Source organism: Haliaeetus albicilla, chromosome 19, assembly GCF_947461875.1.
Source record: "Haliaeetus albicilla chromosome 19, bHalAlb1.1, whole genome shotgun sequence".
In the NCBI taxonomy this organism is placed as follows: Eukaryota; Metazoa; Chordata; class Aves; order Accipitriformes; family Accipitridae; genus Haliaeetus; species Haliaeetus albicilla.
The window spans coordinates 21,707,102-21,728,583 of record NC_091501.1 but is presented as its reverse complement, the minus strand read 5'-3'; the positions used below and the strand labels follow the sequence as shown (position 1 = coordinate 21,728,583).

Sequence of the window (21,482 nt, the reverse complement as noted above, 5' to 3'; positions counted from 1 at the left end):
TTTGACGTCTCAATACTTCTTGTTTCTCCAAACAAGTTACCACACCTCCTAGTGTACAAGTATTTATAATGTGTCATATTGTGTTAGAAACCTCTTCTATGTTATTCAGTTCAAAGAACAAAATCACTACAGAAGTGGTATTTGACGCATGTTTCAGAGCAGCAGGATAGGATAAATTTCCAGTTGTCTGAGCATTGAGTCTTTTCAGTCAATAAATTTGTTCAGGATGTTATACTCCTCAGAGGAACAATGAGTTTCTGTAGTCACTAACAGCTCTTCTTTGGGAAATGAGTTTTTCTGTTGTAAATTCCATTTTCCCTCATAAAAGAAAAAAGATTTGGGGGAGACAAAGATCACAGCCAACATTATTTAGAACTCCTTTTATTAATTAACAGTTATTAGTGGTAGAGCCAAGCTGTTATTACTAAAAGCAGATGGTTATTCACAAAAGACATTCTCTTGCTCCCCTCGTGCAGTTCACACTCTCATCCATAGCTACCCGATCGGAGCGGCAGCGGTGAGGCCAAGGGCAGCGGGACGCTCAGCAGCAAAAGGGTGTATTGACACATTGGTGGCTTCTAGGCAGGTGTTCCAAAAGTCCCTCAGGGCGCCCTGAGTTTCATCAGATGTATGCACAGCCCTGTAGCCTTTGTTGGAAACAGCAGCCACTGCTCTGCAGTGGTCTGGGTTACTCTGCGTGTTGTAGGTGCTGGTGTGTGCTGGTGGTACAGATTTGGCAGGTTGTTGGCATTCTGGGCTGACCAGGTCTTGCAGCTCCAGCAGAACTCCTGGACTCCAGAGTTTATCAGTCCTTGCGAAGTTTTTCCGTAGTACCTCTCAGCACATACTCTCCTTCTTGTTTTGCTGCTTTCTGGTAGCTTTTTCTCCATCAACAACTAGTACCTATGGGATCCATTCATACAGACTTCCACAAAAGGCCACTTACATTTGTGTCTCTTGCTGTATCCTTCACTACTCTTTAAATTAAAAATTGTATTATGCAAGAATAGTGTGTGTTACTAGTAACATTCCTACTAAACCTATAAGAGATTTTTACTTCCCCGAACATTTTGAATCAAAGAAGTACACTGCAGGGGGTGTGTCAATGCCAACGACGCAGTAAAAGGATCAGCTGCCTCCTCTGCTTGGGTAATAAAGGCTACAGCCTCCCATTGGTTCCTATCTACCCAGTCAAAAGGGACATATATTCCCTTATTTAAAGACAGACTCAATCACAAAAGAAGTCTCTAGTGCCCAAGAGTTGCTTACACCTATTTTACAAGGCTAGGACATAAAGTAAGCAAAGAAAGCAATTCATATGCGTATGAATGCCAGGTAGAGAGAACTGAGCTACCCTCTAAAATGAAAAAACTTTAAGCAAATCAGTCACACCAGAAAAGAAAGTCAGGAAAGACAGAAAACCACAAAGAAACATCAATACAAGCTAAAGAAAGTATGATTACAGAGTATTATCATGCAAAATGCCTGAGAAGGAGACAGGACATGAAACTGCCTTTTGCAGGCTGTTTGGAAGAGAAAGAAGTGAGGACCAAAATGACCTGCTTCTCCAGGGCTGGGCTGGCCTCCTCTGTGAGCCACAAAGACAAGCAGCTGTGCAAAGGGAAACAGGCAGCATATATTGGGGCTGGAGCCCCTGCATGTCTGGTTCCTGTGCTCCAGTACTTGACATATGAGACTGTAGACAGGGACAAGGACATTTCAGAGCAGCAGATTTCTCCATTGTGTATTCTCCAGACTGTCAAAAGATACTCTGAACTTAAACTCATGGCAGGCATCACCATCCGCAAGGCAGAGACACACCACAGGAAGAGGTTAGTTGCCTTACCTCTCAGAAAAGGCATATTAAACAATTGGCCATAAGAAGGATTGCACATAGGAGTGTCACCTTCAAGTGCGAAGAAAGCAGAAGCTCTTGCCCCACACTGGCAAGGTAAGGGCTGTCCCCTGTGCAAGGCTCTTGCCAAATCCAGTGCTATGGTTTAAGGGTACAATGCCATGCTGTGCCTGGGACGTGCCCCACAGGTTTTAGGCAACAAAGCATGAAGAGGGAAGTCAGGAGACAGCAATTGTCTCTCGCCCAGTGGGAGAGAGCACCCTGTCCGTCAAGAGTTTTGTTTAAACTGTGACACCCAGCACTGCCCCCACGGGGAAGAGTCTGCAGACGGATTGCTCAGGGTCCCCGGCTGCGTTTTGGTATTTGAACACTTGAGCCCCAGAGCTGAAACAAACCTCTTTTCCTCTTGGACTCCTGCAGCCTGTTCTGCCAGCTGGAAGGTCCTCTTTGGGGTCCCCCAAGTTGCAGTCCAGCTGCACACCATAGCAAACAGCTGTCCTGGACCTTGGGGGACAGGCAGGAGGAGGGAAGGCAGGATGGGACATGTGGGCAGGAAATATCCCGCCAAACCAAAGATGGATGCCCTCCTCTTGGGTCAGTCAAGCTTGTCAGCCATCCTTGGACCTTGGCTAGAGAGTGCTATAAGGAGTCAACGACATCTTATTGCTGTGGCCAGGACATAGAGCCTTTTGTGCTGCATGTTGGGCTAGAGTCTCATGGCTGGACAAGGCCATGCAGATGGATATGGGGATAAAGCTCTGCGCAGGGTGGATGTAGCGCAGCCCTTGCTGAGGAGAGCAGCAACCTGCCTGGAGAGCAACTGACCCTGACGGGCAGCACCTGCCTCCAGCTCAGGTTTGTACTTGGTCTGAAAGCTGCTGAGGAGGGAAGAAGGGAGCTGCCTTCCCAAAGGATGGGTGCAGGCTGTGAGGGTGAATGTTTCTGGAAGAGCAAACTGTCCCAGAGGTTCCTCTTGCACCGTCCCAATGGGGACTATGAGACCATATTTGAAAGAAAGTTAGTTTTTCTAATGTTAGGTTGAGGCAGGCAGGCCCTGGCAGCTATTACCAGATGGGTATTACAATAAGGGGAATGCAAGTGGGAGCATCTTGGAAAGTGTCAGCTCCAAGCAGGGTTTCAAGAACCTTTTGAGACCTTGTGCTCTCCTTGAGCAAACCAGAAGTAGCAAGAAGCAGCACTGGGGGACCTGAGGAACACAGAAAGGAGAAGGGGGTCACCACTCTTGGTAGAAACCTCACACTTTGCTACTCTGCAGTTTGGTGAGGGTGCCTGGCCGGCCGAGCACATAGCTTTCAGGTGGATAAATGGAGATATGGCTTCTCATTGACATGGCAGCCTTTTGCACTGTCTCAGCCTGGCCATGAGCCCCATTGATCCAAGCTAGGACACTGACCCACAAACTGCCTTCCTGGCCAGACCTCAGACCTACCTCATCACTGTGGACTTGTCTGACGATCACCGGACAGTGTCTGAACCTGGTTACTGCCTCTGGACCTGCCATGCTTATCCTGCTTGGGTACTGCAGGACTGAGCCCTCGCTGGCACGGCCATCGCCTCTGCCAGCCTTTTTACTGCTCTTAGCTCCCAGCACCCTGTCCCTTGCAGAGCAGCTGGCCCTTGCTGCTCCCTGACAATTTGGCCCAGCAGAGGCAGCAGGTCAGAATCAAGTGTGTTTTCAACACTGGGGTTGCTGAATCTGCCAGCCCAATAGAGGCTAGGCTGCTGCAGGTCCATGTCCCCAGGTCCAGGCAGTAGGGAAGCTGAGCATGCATGATCAATAGGAACACAAGCACGCATGATACATACATACCTGTATGCACAGATGGCCATAGATTACCACAAACAGAAAACAGCACTCACATAAACATCAGCAGCACCTATGGCCTCATCCTATTCCCCTCTCCAGCCGATCAGGATGAAAGCCTGTTAGTGGAAATACATATGTGTGTATACATGTGTGTGTGTAAAATATTTATATTTATAATAGTTTCATATTTTCATATATATTTTTATATATATATATATATATGAAAATATGGATCCCTTCAGTAGCTGATCTCAGACAGCCAGTCTAATCAGTAGCTGGCCCTGGGATCCCGTGGTCTCCCCAGTTTCTGTTGCCTAGACAGACAAGACCCCATGAGCTGCAGTTCCACTCTGGTTGTTGGTACTCAGACCTACACACATGCATGCACAGACACCCTATGGATCCCTCTGGTAAACAGCCTTAGATGCTTAATCTATTCAGTAACTGGCTCCTGGATCGCCTGGTCTGCAGGTTTCACACACACACAAACAACAGGTCTCTCCATTAGCTGGTCCAGACCTACTGGCCTTCCCATTAGCTGACCAATCTCTCCAGTAGCTCCTTGGGCCTCTTGGTTCCTCCAGTATCTGCCTTTCGGACCCTCTGGCCTCTCCAATATCCAGTCCAGACTTAGAGCTGCCCCAATACCTGGCTGCCAAATCTCTTAGCCTACTTGATGGCTAGTCCAGCTCAATATTTGTTAGTGACTACACACTGGCACGCACACACCCACACGATAGGCACACTCTCTAGTCTCCCTGGCTGCTGGCACCTCGGACTCATGGCCCCTTTTAACCCATTTGCTCCTGACCAGTGGCTGGCACTCAGACCTCCATACACACATGTGCACACAGAACAGAGAGCCCCTCACCCAGGAAAACAGGCAGGAACAGAGATTAATAAGAAGCAGCCCTGGGGGAAGGCGGGTCAGGGTGCTCCAGTGGCTCTGCTCTGGTTGCTGGAGTGTCCTCACCTGCCCTTGTTCCTTTGTGTTTGTGATGAGCCTTTAATCACACAACCTAACCATTTCTAGGAGGCTCTGCCTTATATTCCAACCTAGGGGACACAGCAGTAGTACAATGCCGACCTGGCTGCACCGTGTGTCAGTCATGCAGGCTGCCTATCTGTGAGACACGAATTAGCCTCTAAACATGCCTGAACAGCTCTGCTTTACCCGCTTGCTGTGTCTCAGGCTGTGTGGAAGCAGGAGCCGATGCTTCCCCTCCCTCCCCAGACACTCTGCAGAGGGGAAGCTGCCTGCTGCTACTTCTGACCCACACTGTGAAGACCACTGTGAGTCTGTGCTGCCCATGCAGCTTCTTCCTTTGTTTGTCTCAAGCCTTTTGTCTGGGAAAAAGACTTTATCACACCTCTCGGCTAGCCGAAATACAGGTTTTCCATCTGTACAGATTTTTCGACTTTACTCCCTGATAAATCTCATGCACTCCAATGATTTGGGTTTCATAAGAAAGCTTTTTTTGAGAGCTACTTCCACATCCTTGTTCCACAGGCTGTAAACCAATGGTGTCAGTAGGGTAATTACCACTGTGTAGGCAATAGAAACTGGAACATCCTCATTCAGGATGTACCCTGGATTTGGGCTGCAAGTAGATGATGGAGGCACATCCAAAGTACTTAATAACCACAGTAAAGTGAGATGCACAAATGGAGAAGGCTTTCCACCTTCTCTCAGTGGAAGAGATATTCTGGATGGTGTTGAGAATTAGAAGAGAGCAGAATCAAGCAGCAGGAGCAAAATGCAGCCAAAACACAAATGATAAAAATTACCATTTCAACTAGACAGTTCCTGGCACATACAAGCTTAAGAAGTGGTGCCAGATCATAGAGGAAGTGGTTTGTTTTATTCTACTTGCAGAAAGATAAATAACGCATGTCTCTAAGAACATGCATGTTTACTGAGAACAGAAATCCAGTCCATGCTGAAAAGTTGCCAGCAGAAGGCAGAACCTGTGGCTTATGTTGACATGGTAATTGCAAGGGCCTACAGACTGAAGCATAACGATCCTATCCCATTGATGCTATGAGCATGCAATTGATGCATCAAAAGCCAAGGAAAAAACCACATCTGGATAGCATGTCCCATGAAGGAAAGGACCTTTTGCTTTCTTACCAGATTTACTAGTATGCTGGGGACAATGACAAAGGTATACTATGTCTTTGAGAAGGAGACAGTAGAGGGGAAGTACATGGAGAAATGGAGAGAACAATCAACCCTTATTATCACCACTATACAGATATTGCTAGTGAGAGCAGACAAGTATATGAAGGAGAACACCAAAACCAGCAGAATTTGTGCAATGGAGAAACAGAGAAATCCAGTTTTCAGGAAGAAATCAGGAAGAATTCTGTCACACTGGTTTGGGAGGAGGCTAAGAAACCCTTCCCTCTGCTGCCTCCTCAGGTTGCAGATGTGGTGAACTCTCAGCCCTGGAGCTGTGTTGCCTCAAAGAGTGGTTCTTTGGGGCTGTGTTTGTGTTTGAAATACCCTGATGGCAACTGCTAGGGCTGCAGGCACATGTAGACTTCTGACTGGGCCCTGCCCTGAGGTTTAACTGACCAACGAAGGCATAGGAAACTACTGGGCATGGCATGAGAAATTGCCCAATGTGGCAAGTAACAGCGTGAGAGGTTGACAAAAGTTACAGACAGCACCATGAAGAATGGCTGGATTTTTCAGGTGGTTAAAGGACAAGTTTATGTGAGAAATCATTGCACTTCACAGATAATTGGAGGGAGGTATTGGTGGCAAGAATTTTGCAAGGCCAGCCATAGTTAGGAGTAATACCATTTAGGGCCAAAATTGCCTAGATAACAGTATCATAAATCTCAAATTAGGTAGCAGGTGTAGCAAAACTGGGATAAGTGAGAAAAAGGGGGCAGGTTGTTTATATGGGAGGAGATTGCAGTGGAGGGACAAGGAATGGGATAATAAAGTATGCAAGTCATGATCTGGGCTGTCCCAGAGTACCTGCTGGGTATCCTTTCCCTTGATTACCACAACTTAATCAGGACCATAAAGCAAATGTGGTTCTGAGTATAGAACACATATCAAAACAACTTCTGCAGTCAGGAAGGTTTGGAGAGAGCAGGATGCTTTCAGTGGTTAGCAGGGGAATATCTGAGACAGAGAGATCAAACATAGTGCTATCACCATACTGATGCCTGTTGCAGGCCTGATAGTACTGGCATCCTCCTAATCACTTCCTAAAAACAACCATAAGGAGGTGGATGTCCTAGCAAGACTACACTCTAGGAGGGAGAAAAATGGCCCGCTGGAAAGTAACCTAAGAGTGTGTTCAAGCAGTTGCCTAGGAAAGAGCAAATGCTGCTGTCCTGTATGTATTTCTGAAGTCATGTTTCTACCAGTCTCTGTTCACTGAAGGTTTTCTTGCATGAGAATGATTCCTGAGAAGCACTTAATTTGCAGAACACACTGACTAGGCAAGATTCTCCCATGATGCAGTTGATATCACAGCCTTTTCTTTCCATGATGCTGTTAGCTGCTGGATTGAGTCAGGAGTTCTCAAGGGGTTAAATTAGCTTTCTAACTGAGCCCTGAATGTGCTCTCAGTAAACTATTTTCTGCCAAGAGTCTTCCTAAGGGTCAGCCGCATGTTCTTGTTTGTTCAGGTTATAATCTACAGGGTTTAACAAGGGAGTCATTACAGTATATTTCACAGAAAGAAAAGTGTCTTCATCCAGGATGGATCTGGATTTGGGCCTGAAATATATCATGGAGACACACCTGAAGTGCACAGCAACCACAACAAGATGAGAAAAGCACTTAGGAAAAGCTTTTTGCTTCTCTTCAGTAGAGGGAATTTTCTTTACAATGAAGCCATAAGAAAGCAGTGTCAATAGGAATGAGCCAAATATAACCAACATGCTAAGACTGAACATGGAAAATTCAGTTCCATTGCTGTTATGCAAGCCATATAATCACAAGTGCCATATCACAAAAGAAGAGGTTAATCTTATGGCCATAGAAACTTAAGTTAAATATGGAAAATGTCTCTCTTAGAGACAGCACAAACTCTATTAGTGCTGAAAAGGCCACCAGATAAGTACGGGCTTTGGGGTTCATGAGAATGGATTTGAAGGCTTACCTATTGCAAAGCAGCAATCATAAACCATTGCTACTAGGAGGAAACAAACTGAGCATGAAGAACCAAAGGAAAAAAAAATTGCATAAGACAAGCAATAAATGAAATTTTCTTGATTTCTTTTCAGAAATTTGCCAACACGCTATGGACAATGACTAATTAATAACAGATCTAGGAAAGTGAAGGAACAGAGGGAAAGAAATAAATGGGAGAGTCATCCTTATTATTACGATAGTCAATCCTTATTATTACGATAATGGTGACATTTCTGGCAAATGTAAGCCGGTATACAATGGAAAACACTAGGAAGAGCACAAGCTGCGCACCCAGAAAACTGGAAAATTTGAGCAGGGATAATTCTGTTGTGAGGATTTTATTTCCTTTTCTCATTTATGCAAAAAAGTTCTGCTGGAAAGAATGATCATAAGACAAAGGAATGAAATAATAGTATCACAGCTTAATCCATTGGAAAAGCTGATCTTTTCCTAAATACACCATTATACCTTGAAATGTTACAAGGACTGAAAATATTTCACACTTTCAAAGAGTCTTTCACATGAGAATAACTCTAAGAGTAATAATAGTAATAACAAATTACTGTAGCTTCTTACTTGCTGCCCAACTAAGACTCCAGACGAGTTTAAGCCATGTACCCAATAACCTTGTGACATGAAGGTCTACATACAAAGATAAAAATGAGGACGCTTGCAGGAAAATCAAAGGGAATAAGAACAAAACCGAGGCTGCTACCTTCTGGGGAAAAAAAAGGTATTTCTCCCTTTACTCAAAGGTTTGGTTTTAAACATCCTTCATCATGGATCTTTGAAAATTTGTATCATGTAAGTGCAAATTCTCAGACACAATGTCAATGACCTGATGAAACTTAATTTGCATGGGGAGTCCCTGCATTTTTCTCTCACACACCTGGCACAAATATTGTTGTGGGTTTCTTTTCCAGCTATGGGGCAAGACTGGAATGGAGGAGGGGAGAACAGTTGCTGTCACTAAAACTTTCAAACCTCAGGTTTTGTCACGGCTTAATACGTCTCTACTCATGACCCTTCGGGGACGATAGGCCTTGACAGCCAGGACCCAACGGGACCCCCGTCTGGGCAGCCCACGGCTCCGGGATCCCCCGAAATGAGGAAGGCGGCCCTCTCCCAAGGAGCGGCGACGGGGATTTGGGTCGGAGGGGGAGAGGTGAGGGCTGACGGGAGAGGAGAGCGCTCGGCCTCGGAGCGGCTCCCGCCCGCCACGCCAAGCGCCGGGAAAGCCTCCGCCACGGAAAGCGGGAGCAGAGCTGGGGAGCAGAGCTGCTCCCGGAGCTCACCTGCAAAGGGCGGAGCCAGCGGGGGTGACGTCACAAGCAGAGAGGTGAGGTCATAGGGGAAGGAACTCCTCTCCCCTCGCCGCGCGAGAGGGGGCTTGAGCCTGCGCCCGTCTTCCGAGGGGCTCGGCCGAAGCGAGGTCGGTCCCGGCCGCCCTGCCCCGACGAGGCTCGGCCAGGCCGGGCGCAGGCGACGCGAGCCCAGAGACGGGGACGCCAGCGAGGGCCGGCGGAGGAAAGCGAGGACGGGCGGGCAAGGCGGGCAGGGCTCGGGAAGGCGCAGCGCCGAGAGACCCGTGGGAGCGAGGGTGGGCAGCATGGCCGGAGCAGAGGAGGGCTGCACGGCGCCCGAGCGGGAGACGGAGCCCGAAGCGGCGTGTGCCGGGGGCCTCTCCGAAGGCGGCGAAGCAAAGGCCAAAAAGAGCCGCTGCTCCCGCTCCTCCCGGGCCGGGCTGCTCTTCCCGGTGAGCCGCGTAGACAGGCAGCTGCGCAGAGGCCGCTTTGCGGAGCGCTTGGGAGCCAGGGCCCCCGTCTACCTGGCTGCGGTGCTGCAGTGGGTGACGCACAAGACCATGGACGCGGCCGGCAAGATTTCCAAGAAGAGCAAGCAGCAGCGCATTTCGCCGTCGCACTTGCAGGCGGCGGCGCGAAAGAGCTCTCTGCTCAAGCAGCTCCTGCGAGGCGGCGTGCCCAGGCGCGGCCGCAGGGCTGTCCCCCGAAGCCGGCGTGTGGCCTCGCCGCCCAAAAAGGAGACGACCAGGAGCAAGAAGAGAGGCCCCAGGCCAAGGGCCGCTGCTGCTGGCGAGTGAGAAGAAGGCAGAAGCTCTTGCCCCGCGCTGGCGAGGCAAGGGCTGTCACGTTTGCAAGGCTCTTGCCAGATCCGGCACGATGGTCTAAGGGTACAATAAAAGCTTTTGCAACGCCACGTGGGACTTTGGGCCTTTTCTGCTGCGTGTTGGACTAGCGTCTGCTGGCTGGCCAAGGGCACGCGGCTGGACGCAGGCAGAAAGCTCTGCGCAGGGCGGCTGTAGCGCAGCCCTTGCTGAGGAGAGCGGCAACCTGCCTGGAGGGCAACTGGCCCTGACGGGCAGCACCTGCCTCCAGCTCAGGTTTGTACTTGGTCTGAAAGCTGCTGAGGAGGGAAGAAGGGAGCTGCCTTCCCAAAGGGTGGGTGCAGGCTGTGAGGGACAGGGTGAGGGTGAATGTTTCTGGAGGAGCAAAGTCTCCCGGAGGTTCCTCCTGCACCGTCCCGAGGGACAACGTTGGAGAGACAGCAAGTGCCCCGCGGTCCAGCTGCGTTTGCCCTTCCTGGGTGGGGAGGGCAGGAAAGCGCTTGGGCTCATCGCAGCCAGCACCCCAGTCCCCACAGCTGCCTGCCCATGCAAAGCCCAGCAGCCAGTGTCTTCCATACCTTTCTTTCCGTGGCTCTCGGAGAGCCCTCGGGTTCCTGGTCCGGCCTCAGCACACCGCCCGCCTTTCTTCCAGGTGAAGCATGCAAGGACAAGCCCTCCTGTGGGATCTTCCCATCGGGCACATCCCCACTCGGGACCCTGGGAAGGCAGGAAAAGCCGCTTTCTGACAGTGACTGTTGTTCATTTTCCCCCACTTTTCCTGTTTATTGCCACCCTGCAAGTTCTTCTGGATGTTCAGTATGTATCCTATAAGAAGTCTAGGCTGAAGTCAGTTTTCCCTGGAACTCCATGGGGGGAGAAGGAAGAGAAAGGAAGGGCACATGTGCCGTAGGGAAGTGTGTTGTCTGGTTTCCATCAGCAAATGCATTCCACTCAAACCTGCTACAAACAGGTGACTTTGCAGGATTTCATAGAAACTCAAGGCATGAAATGCTTGGGCTCAAAGAACACGCACTCTTCTCTCCACCTTGTGCTACTAACGCCTTTCAGAAGTGGTTTCCAGTGGAGACAAGAGGAGACACACATCCACCTCCCCTTGTCTTTAAGCCTCAGAGACAATACGTAGCACATCAACACATCCCTAAGACACCTGGGAAATTACCTCAGTGGTACCACAAATTTCTTGTTGCTGATATAAATGATACCGATATAAATACCAATACTCCGGGGAATTTATAAAATGAGCAGGTATTCCTGACTAATAATCAGTGCTCCAAATGCAACACAGTCACCTGCTGCAGTGCTAGGATTTTTAAAATATTTCCAGTATATGAGGGCAATCAAAGATTAAAAAAAGCACCCCACACCTGGAAATCTGAAAATAGGCCAAGAATAACCTCTCTCACAGTAGTTTGGTTCTCTCCTTTCCTGGTGTGGAGGTGTGTGACACAAGATAACCTGGCATGAGAAAGAGATAGAGAAGAGCATGTCCTTAAGTTTGACCCATACTGTGGTGTGTTAAATAACCGCACTAGAATTTCTGGGAATAAAAGGAACCATAATCCACGTTAGTTTAATTGCAAGGTATTTTTTCTAGCTATGGGGCAAGACTGGAGTGGAGGAGGGAAGAACAGATGCTGCTCGCCGTTACCAGTTTCGGAGGGTGCTGGTCAAGGTCCCTGGGCATCCCCTGGCACTTGTCTCCATGCAGCTCTCTGGTCCCCAACATCTTCCACCACTTCCAGGATAATTCCTCCAGCCAGGATCTTCACCTTTTCCTTCCTGGGTCCCCTTCTTCTTTTCAAGATCCCTTCTTCTTTCTGGGAACCCTGCTTTTTCCCACCACCTCTTCTTTCTGGAACCCCATGCCTCCAGTTTTCCCAATCTAAGTTGTCTATGTGAGCAGTACAATGCTTGATCAGCCTCCTAATTAACGGTTCTGTCTCCTAGCTCTTTATTAACTGTAGGATTCGGGACATGCCACTTTTGCTTATCCCAGGTGTTACCCAAATTTACAACCAGCCCACAATGGTTGCAGGCAGCAAGAAGCAGGCTTCTGCTTGACAGCTCAGGATTCGGTTTCAGACATTCACACACACAGACCTTGCCATACACGTGCACCCAGCCACATGTCGCCTGAGGAGCAAGGATGTGCACTTGGCCCTTCAGAAAGGCCTGGGCAGATGTTGTGCACATGGGTGAGGTGAAGGATGCTCCTTGAAACTCTGGTATGAATGGGCTCTTCCCTTTAGGTAGGTGGCTTTTTTTGTACTTTCGCACTGAAAAAGCAGGGTACAATTCAGTTTGGAATAATGCTGGCTGTCAATCTGGATAATCCTATGATAATCCATAATAGGAGAAATTTCATTACTAAAAGCTGACATGCAGCCACCACTCATTGCCAGCTACATTGCTTACTGCTTTGAGCTGGTAAGGGAGATGAAAAGACCATTGTGATGTACTGAGGAGTAGGGGATTAGCATGGTACCTACAACATTTGGGTCTTTTTCTGCTCATGCCTGAAGCTTACTTCCACTTCTGTCCCTCAAGTCCTTCCTCACTGGTCAGATTCAGCAGGATTAGAAGCAAACACCAAGTCACTCGAAGCTCGTGTAAGTACCTCTTTCCCATCTGAGAACGTGCTGTTTGAATCTCATGTTCTCCTTTCCTGCACACATGCATCCAAGCCCTGCTAAAATCACCTTCTTTCTAGCCACATCACAAACCACATTAGAATAACTCACTCAGAGCATGCACTTTGCTGACAACTCCAAGCATCCCTCAAGATTTTGCCCATTCCTTTTTAAAGACTGCTGCACAACCGAGCCCTGACTCATTAGGATAAGTGACAGGGATCACTACGAGGAAGTTTATCTTTAACCACATTTTGCTTTTGAAATTATCTGTGACCTTAAGCCCTCCTGAGCTTAAGTCCTTGATAATATGTCTCCCTTTGGACAGAAAATATGAGCCTGTTCTCCATCCTGCTGTCAAGCTATGGGGCAAGACTGGAGTGGAAGAGGGAAGAACAGATGCTGACTCTGAGACCTTTGAAGTCCAGGCCTTGTCGCTGCTTACAATGCCTCTGCTAATGGCCCTGTTGACTCAGTGGCTTCCAGTCCTCTCTGCAAGCTGGTCCCCATTCTGTGTGATGTGAGAACAGCGCTCTTTCTCAAGCATGGAAGTGATGGGAGGAAGCAGGCATCTCCAAATGCGTGGGGTTGTTTCCACTCCATGGGGCTCTGTGGGAGAACCTGTAACAGTGGACTGGGCAGTTAACGGGGAATGTGGGGACAGGGAAGCTTTGACAGAGCAGAGGGTCTCAGAGGGGCACGTTCAGACCTGCTATAAATGGCATCAGGCATTTTCAGAGCCTTTAAGGCATGTGAAAGGAGAGAAAATGAATGCAAAGGAAGAAAGGAAATGAGTGCAGAGAGGGAAAGCGTTCAGCAATGGCTCACAGTTGCAGATTCAATGTTTTGGACAAAAGGGGATTCTGGAGCTATACAGAGAATTATCAGAGGCACCATGGGAAAGTGAGAGAGGACAAAGTCCTATATTTGCTGGGCCAAGACAGAGGAAGAGCTAAAGGTAGTGACTGGCAAAAGCCCTCAGTGTTACACCTTTCATGCATAAAGAAAAGAAATGTGGCAGTGGTGTTCTCTCCGAAAGGGTGACCCTGCTTTCTTGATCCTGATAGCGGTTTAGCAATTCCAACCACAGTAACAAATTTTCAGGTTCAGCAGAACACCAGCACAAGCTGAGCTTTTATTCCTGACAAGCTGCCATTAAAATAAATGTGTAGATGCATTTGTGTGAGTGCCTGCAAACAGAAGAAGAGTTAATTTGTTATGGACATGCGAGAGGACAAGGCAAGTGATGATGAGGTGCGTTGCCCCTATGCACAGGCGGTACAAGCCTGCTGAGGGTCCCTGGGTGGGTAGGCAGGTGGGAGTCACAGGTAAAGCCTGGAGCCTTCTGCTGTGGCAGAAGGGGAGAGCTGCAGATGGGGTGGTGCTGGCTGCCTGTGGCCAAGGAAGGCTGAGAAGCAGAGGTCATCATCTGTCCTTGCTTTAGGGGAGGAACTGTCTGTTGTTGCACTGCCTTTGCTTACAGCCCCAGGGGCTTCACCAAGTATTGTCCGGCGGCCCTGCGCAGCCAGTCCCTAACATCATCGCCAGCAGACATATAAGTGCTTTGCAAAAGAAGAACTCTTAACTTTTAACAACCCCCTCTGTGGCCTGTGACACACCACAACAATGACACTGGGAATGACCCATGCCACTTGCAGAAGCCTCGTTAGACTTGTTATCATTGAAATGCTGACTCCTTAATGATGCCTTGTGTGGCTCCTTTCCGGGCACCATGGGACCCTTCCCTGTGCCGTTTGGGCAGGCAGAGCCTCGGCCCGCTGGCTCCATTCCCCAAGGCACTGAGCAGGGCTGAGAGACCCACACGCTCGGTTCAGGCTCTGGCAGCGTATTGCCTGCATGGCAGGTCAGGCACAGCCACCGCTGCTGCTGTAGCATTTGTTGCCTGATTGCTGTCAGGTAAAAGTTGGGATTTCACCCTTTACTTAGCTCAGGTTCAGTTCCCATCTCAGCCAATTCCTCCTGTGTTCTTCCATCCCCTTCTTCATCTACAGCTGCTCCCTGGAAAAGCCATGGTCACCTGTTCCTCCCTTTCCTGTTGTGCTTTTCAGATGTGCTTCCCTTACTGTCTGAGGGATGAAATGACTCCTGTTGGATACCCACTGTGAAATCTCTCCCCAAACCCCAGAGGTTGTCCCCAAGGACCAAAACAAACAAAGATTGCTGCTGAGAAAACTGCAATTGACTGTGGAGAGGTGGAGAAGGTGAAAAAGCACCGGATTGCACAGCATACCAAAAATTAGCTGCAATTTATGTGCTTAGATGCCCTTGTGGACCTGGCCTTTGTTAAGCTGTGAAAGGTGAGGCTTCTGCAGTCCTGGCCTGTGATGGCACTTGTGCCTTGTGATTTGAAGGAATGTCTGGAAAGAAAGGCGCCCGCATCTTGTGTGATTGGCTTGGGTCAGCCATAGGGAGTCCAGGGGAACTTGACAGCAGGATGGAGAACAGGCTCATATTTTCTGGCCAAAGGGAGACATATTGTCAAGGACAACCTGAGCTGGAGGCAGGTGCTGCCCGTCAGGGCCAGTTGCCCTCCAGGCAGGTTGCCGCTCTCCTCAGCAAGGGCTGCGCTACAGCCGCCCTGCGCAGAGCTTTCTGCCTGCGTCCAGCCGCGTGCCCTTGGCCAGCCAGCAGACGCTAGTCCAACACGCAGCAGAAAAGGCCCAAAGTCCCACGTGGCGTTGCAAAAGCTTTTATTGTACCCTTAGACCATCGTGCCGGATCTGGCAAGAGCCTTGCAAACGTGACAGCCCTTGCCTCGCCAGCGCGGGGCAAGAGCTTCTGCCTTCTTCTCACTCGCCAGCAGCAGCGGCCCTTGGCCTGGGGCCTCTCTTCTTGCTCCTGGTCGTCTCCTTTTTGGGCGGCGAGGCCACACGCCGGCTTCGGGGGACAGCCCTGCGGCCGCGCCTGGGCACGCCGCCTCGCAGGAGCTGCTTGAGCAGAGAGCTCTTTCGCGCCGCCGCCTGCAAGTGCGACGGCGAAATGCGCTGCTGCTTGCTCTTCTTGGAAATCTTGCCGGCCGCGTCCATGGTCTTGTGCGTCACCCACTGCAGCACCGCAGCCAGGTAGACGGGGGCCCTGGCTCCCAAGCGCTCCGCAAAGCGGCCTCTGCGCAGCTGCCTGTCTACGCGGCTCACCGGGAAGAGCAGCCCGGCCCGGGAGGAGCGGGAGCAGCGGCTCTTTTTGGCCTTTGCTTCGCCGCCTTCGGAGAGGCCCCCGGCACACGCCGCTTCGGGCTCCGTCTCCCGCTCGGGCGCCGTGCAGCCCTCCTCTGCTCCGGCCATGCTGCCCACCCTCGCTCCCACGGGTCTCTCGGCGCTGCGCCTTCCCGAGCCCTGCCCGCCTTGCCCGCCCGTCCTCGCTTTCCTCCGCCGGCCCTCGCTGGCGTCCCCGTCTCTGGGCTCGCGTCGCCTGCGCCCGGCCTGGCCGAGCCTCGTCGGGGCAGGGCGGCCGGGACCGACCTCGCTTCGGCCGAGCCCCTCGGAAGACGGGCGCAGGCTCAAGCCCCCTCTCGCGCGGCGAGGGGAGAGGAGTTCCTTCCCCTATGACCTCACCTCTCTGCTTGTGACGTCACCCCCGCTGGCTCCGCCCTTTGCAGGTGAGCTCCGGGAGCAGCTCTGCTCCCCAGCTCTGCTCCCGCTTTCCGTGGCGGAGGCTTTCCCGGAGCTTGGCGTGGCGGGCGGGAGCCGCTCCGAGGCTGAGCGCTCTCCTCTCCTCTCTCCTCTCCTCTCCTCTCCTCTCCTCTCCTCTCCTCTCCTCTCCTCTCCTCTCCTCTCCTCTCCTCTCCTCTCCTCTCCTCTCCTCTCCTCTCCTCTCTTCTCCTCCCTTCCCCTCCCCTCCCCTCTCCTCTCCTCTCCTCTCCTCTCTCCTGCCTGGCTCTCCTCCTCTCCCTTCAGCCCTCGCCTCTCCCCCTCCGACCCAAGCCCGCATCGCCACTCCTGGGGAGAGGGCTGCCTTCCTCCTTTCAGGGGATCCCAGAGCTGCGGGCTGCCCAGAGGGGGGTCCCATTGGGTTTTGAATAGCTCCATGGGAGAAGACTCCACAACCTCTCTGGGAATTGCCCCTGAGCCTTCTCTCAGCTGAACAGCCTGAGCTCTCTCAGTTCTTCCCTCCAACAGAAGCCCACATCTTCTCAAGCCTTCCTCTTCCAATGCCTCCTTCCCTTCGTCTCCCCCTTTCCCTTCCCTCTCCTCCCTGTTGGGCAGGGAAGGGTGGAGAGTAACCCAGGCAGAAGGAATCCCAAACCAGCCCCCATGCCTGCTGTGGTTAACAAAACCCCATGTACCTGGGGTGTGACTGCCTGGGGCACGTGTGTCTGGGCAAGGCGGCGAAGGAGAAATGCCTTGAGAACCTCTCAAGGACTGCAGAATATTCCTGTCTGCGGCACTGTGTCTCCTGTACTTCACCCCAGAAGCAATGCAGGCAGTGTGCTTTGCCTGGATTTGTATCCTGAGTTCTTTACAAGTGCCTTCCAGCAAGATAAATGTGTTAGAGACACTTACTTTTGATTTCTGCACATTTGGCCTTCTGGGCTTTTTGTAGCAATACCGGTAGTTTTTCAGATGGCACAGAGGAGTTAATTCTTTTGGTTTTCTACCAGTTTTTAAACTAAAAATTCATTCCAACATATTATCTAGGTACTTTGGAAGTCCATTCCCTCCTCACATTACCCAAAGTGGGTTTCACACTTTCAGCTCAAACAGTAAAGCCAGGTCTTCCCCTTGGCCCCATCTTCCATGCCTTTTCAAATTTTCCAGTTTGCTCTTACACTCCTTGATTCAGGAACACCTTTGTAAGTGTACGTGGCAGCCTGATGAGACTTAGAGGCTGTGCCGGTCAAAGGGTGGCAGCTGGACTTGCTTTGCTTTTTTCCAGGTTAGCACTAGCAGAGGTGCAGAGGAGATAAATCATACTGCTTCATACAAGAGCAGTATCTCATGGACCCAGAGCTGTGCCTTTCATAGTGTTCTGGGAATAGTTGTGGATTTTTGGAACCACTCTCTAGAATGATGGAAAGGTGAATATCCTCCATGCATGAGGTCATTTCAGAAACAGAGTGTTTTCAAATGCCTGTACCACTAACCTGTAGCAATGCACTTGATTTTATATTTAGTTTCTGGTATTAGCAGTAAATTCTTGTTGCTTTCCAATTTCCCCAGACTTCTTAGCATTGATATTATCTGATTTTTAATGCCTCAGTCTGTGTAAGCAGTCACAGATACAAATTAATATCTATGAACCCTGCTATTTCTGTGGCATTGTTCCTTACACATACTCCACAAATCAAGGCTCCTGATATTCATGATCTTCTCTCATACAGCAGGAAATTCTTAACAGAATAGATACTTGGGTGTCAGTATTTTACAAATCCATTGTATTCAGTTTTCCTGGCTTTCTTTAGCATACTGGAAACTAGAAAACTACCTTTAAAATTAATAGCTAATATTCCCAAAGTCATATGATTCAAACAGCTTGGGTAAAATATGAAATATTGTAGGCAACTTCGTATGCAAATATTTTTATGAAGCCACAACAGAAATTAAAATTCTGTTCTTGAGTTGTTCTGCTCATAAAGGTCACCTGTCTGTTAAAGGTATCACTAATTTCTAGTTGTTAGGAAGATAAGGGTCTGCCACTTATCGTTTGCCCCAGCTCTCATGGAACTGAGTCCATTTGTTTGTCAAAAAATAGCTTCTTCAGAGTAAGTAGAAAGCACAAGAGGGAGACAGTGCTACTTCTCTGTATAAGGAAGCTGGGACCCAGCTACCCAGTCTGGGAGAGTAAAAACCCCTACAAATCTGGGGCACAAGGGTTAAGATTTCCCAATTTACTAATCATTCTGAAAAAAAAAAAAAAAAGCCTTAAAAATCTGCTTGCAGAGACCTTATGGGAGGAGAGCATTAAGGGTGTTCTGAAATATGAGTGGGACAGCAGCATCCACAGCCATGGTTTTGAGGAACAAACCTTGTCACACTTCATGGTTGCAAAGCACCCTTACCTGTTTGTGGCACAACAACTAGAAGAAACGGCCTCAGGTTGCACCAGGGGAGGTTTAGGTTGGATATTAGGAAAAATTTCTTCGCCGAAAGGGTTATCAAGCACTGGAACAGGCTGCCCAGGGAAGTGGTTGAGTCACCATCCCTGGAGGTGTTTAAGAGACATGTAGATGTGGTGCTTAGGGACATGGGTTAGCGGTGGACTTGGCAGTGCTAGGTTGACAGTTGGACTCGATGATCTTAAGGGTGTTTTCCAACCTAAGTGGATTCTGTGATTCTATGACCAGAAGGTGGCAGCAGGTCAACAGTGAGACCAGAGTCCCTCCATTTCCTTTACCAGATTCCAGGTTGTTTCGCTGTCCTACAAAGGCAAACTTTACTGACGGCTGTGCTACAGGCAGCTATAAGCAGGACACAGGGAAAAAGAAAATGCTTATCTTAAAAGTTCAATTCCTATTTCATCTTTCATACACTCTCAGTCTTATCTAAATAAGAATTTTGCACTGATTAGCTATGGAGTAATGTACACTGGTTTAAAAGCCAGCACATGAGATTTCATACTTCATCCAGTTTCTGTTTGATAACATTCTAGTAACAAACTTTAGTATCCTAAACTTACTGTATTATTATACTATACCATAGTGTAATTTTAAAATAATTAAGAATTGCTAAGTACAGGACGTGTTTTTAAGTATAAAATCCTGCTGGTTTAATTACTACATAACAAAAAGTGTATTTTCTAGTAAACACTACTTTTCAAGTCTGTTGCACATTTGCTCGCAGGTCCTCTGCGTATCAGCTTTCAACAGTTGGCATTCAAAGCAATGAAAAGCTATCCACATGTGCCCTATGTATTTTTCTGAAGGCAAATACTGAATTAAACTGCAGATCATTGTAACAGAAATCTTGAGTTTGGAATGAATGGCATCTGAATGGAAATATATATGAAGAGGCATCTGAATAAAGAACAAATGGAACAAGAGATAAAGACATGGCATGCCTTAATTGATGCAGAAGGCTGTCATTCAAATAGCCAGAAAACAAGGACTGCAGCAATTTAAAGCCATAAAGATAAGGTGAAAAAGAGCTGAAAAACAGGATTGCAGCCATAAAATACTCAAGTAGGAAAATAAAGAACACTGAGACTCTGCGATTTTGCCTCAGACTTGCAAGGGCCAAGAGAGGACAGTCAGACAAAAGATCTCAGTATATCTCTACTCATGGAAGATGCAAAATGTACAACCAAAATTCAGTTAATAATAACATTTGCCAGTAAAAAAGAACCTCTAGACACATGATGAGAACTTAGCAGCTGCAGACAGCTCTCCTCTGTGGCACTATTATTCCTTCCCAGATTATTTGGACAAACATGTCTTGGCACTTGTGAATATGAGAGAATGAGTAAGTGAAACCCATGGCAGAAGGAACGTGAGTGAAATCAGTTTTGCTTAAAATAAAAATCACCTTCCTCTTCCAGAAGGATTCACACTGAGCCTTCCTACAAAAACCACTGTAGAGAACATAGCATTTTTTTCACATCTAGGAAACTAGGAACAAAGCATAAAAATTTAAAGCACAACTTCTACCCCATAAGTTTCTCCTGTTTTCTTTGATTTTTCCATTTTGTGCTACACCACTACAAGGACTTTCATTTGAAAAAGCCACTCGCCAATATGTGGTTTATAAATTAAAATGGATTTTCTCTGGAAGAGAACAGGATAACCTAGTGCTTCCATCTTCACTCTCTTCATTTTACCTGTTTCCTCCTTCATGTCTCTGTGCCTGAGTGCCCAAAATTCCATGCACCAGAAAGGTTCAGAAAGATATGACATCAAGGAAATCCCAATGTAAATAACAGGAAAAATCTCCTAAACGCAAAGGTTTACCTGACTATGCAGTCGTCTTCTGTGTGAAAATAATGCAAGACCCAGCCTTAAGGCACTGCAAAGTATTGAAAACTGGAGGAGAACAAATTCTCTCGTCTGTTCCAGCTGTGGGGGAAGAAAAGGACGGACACCAGATAATATTGTGCATTTCATTGTTACTTTCTATAATTTCTTCTGTCTGAGAGAAAGCATGGCCTCAGACTGTGTGTTGCCTTCCTCCTACACAGAGCTATGCAGGTGATGTGCCTAATTGTTCAGTGGACAAAATGTAGATCCTGCAATGGGATCATGATATCACCCCACCAAAATATCAAGTCACCTGGAATGGGTTGTTACGTTTAACAGATGACTTCTTCAAAACAGGTGCTATAAAGTCATCTGTGTTGGAAAAATCTCCCCACTGCATAACCCAAGAGTCAAGAGTTGGAAAGTGGACACACATATAAAAAGGTGCTTAATCTCAACACCCAAATTTCCACTGGGCACTCACACCTGAAGGCTGCCATTCCATGACCAGTTTAAGCCACCAAAAGCCATTGCTGCTGCCCCTTGTGTGCCACCACCAACATTTACAAAGCTACAAAATGAACTGGGTGCTGTACTGGTGAACTGATCCAACCTAGATAGCCTACAAGACTTCATTCTACCCCAGATTGCTCCATGTGGCTAACCACAGGGCTTATGCAAATACACATGCTGGTACAGGAGGAGGACACGGGGTCAGTTCTGGCCACAGCGCTCACAGAAATTCCATGTAACTTGCTACGCTAGGTTTTCACTAGAAAAACTTTGATTCTTGAGGGCTACCATAATGTAATAGAAGAGTAAAATTTCTGTCTGGGGCACAGCAGACATTCAGCTATGCAAACATAGCTGAAATAGGCAGCCACAAAAGAACAACGTACTATTATAAAGCAAACCACCGAAAAAAGATGGATGCACATTTGGAAGTATAAATTCAGGT

The 21,482-nt window shown here is 48.5% G+C and overlaps 2 protein-coding genes across 2 annotated transcripts; one reads left to right on the top strand and one right to left on the bottom strand.

The window, feature by feature from the left end:
* The first annotated feature begins 9,064 nt into the window (after window positions 1-9,064).
* Window positions 9,065-10,458, top strand: LOC138690016 (histone H2A-like). The gene has a single exon (XM_069807030.1). The coding sequence runs from the start codon at window positions 9,452-9,454 to the stop codon at window positions 9,941-9,943; it is 492 nt and encodes a 163-aa protein (XP_069663131.1). The 5' UTR covers window positions 9,065-9,451; the 3' UTR covers window positions 9,944-10,458.
* A 4,874-nt stretch (window positions 10,459-15,332) lies between these two features.
* LOC138690015 (histone H2A-like) lies at window positions 15,333-16,203 on the bottom strand. The gene has a single exon (XM_069807029.1). The coding sequence runs from the start codon at window positions 15,918-15,920 to the stop codon at window positions 15,429-15,431; it is 492 nt and encodes a 163-aa protein (XP_069663130.1). The 5' UTR covers window positions 15,921-16,203; the 3' UTR covers window positions 15,333-15,428.
* Between the last annotated feature and the right edge of the window lie 5,279 nt (window positions 16,204-21,482).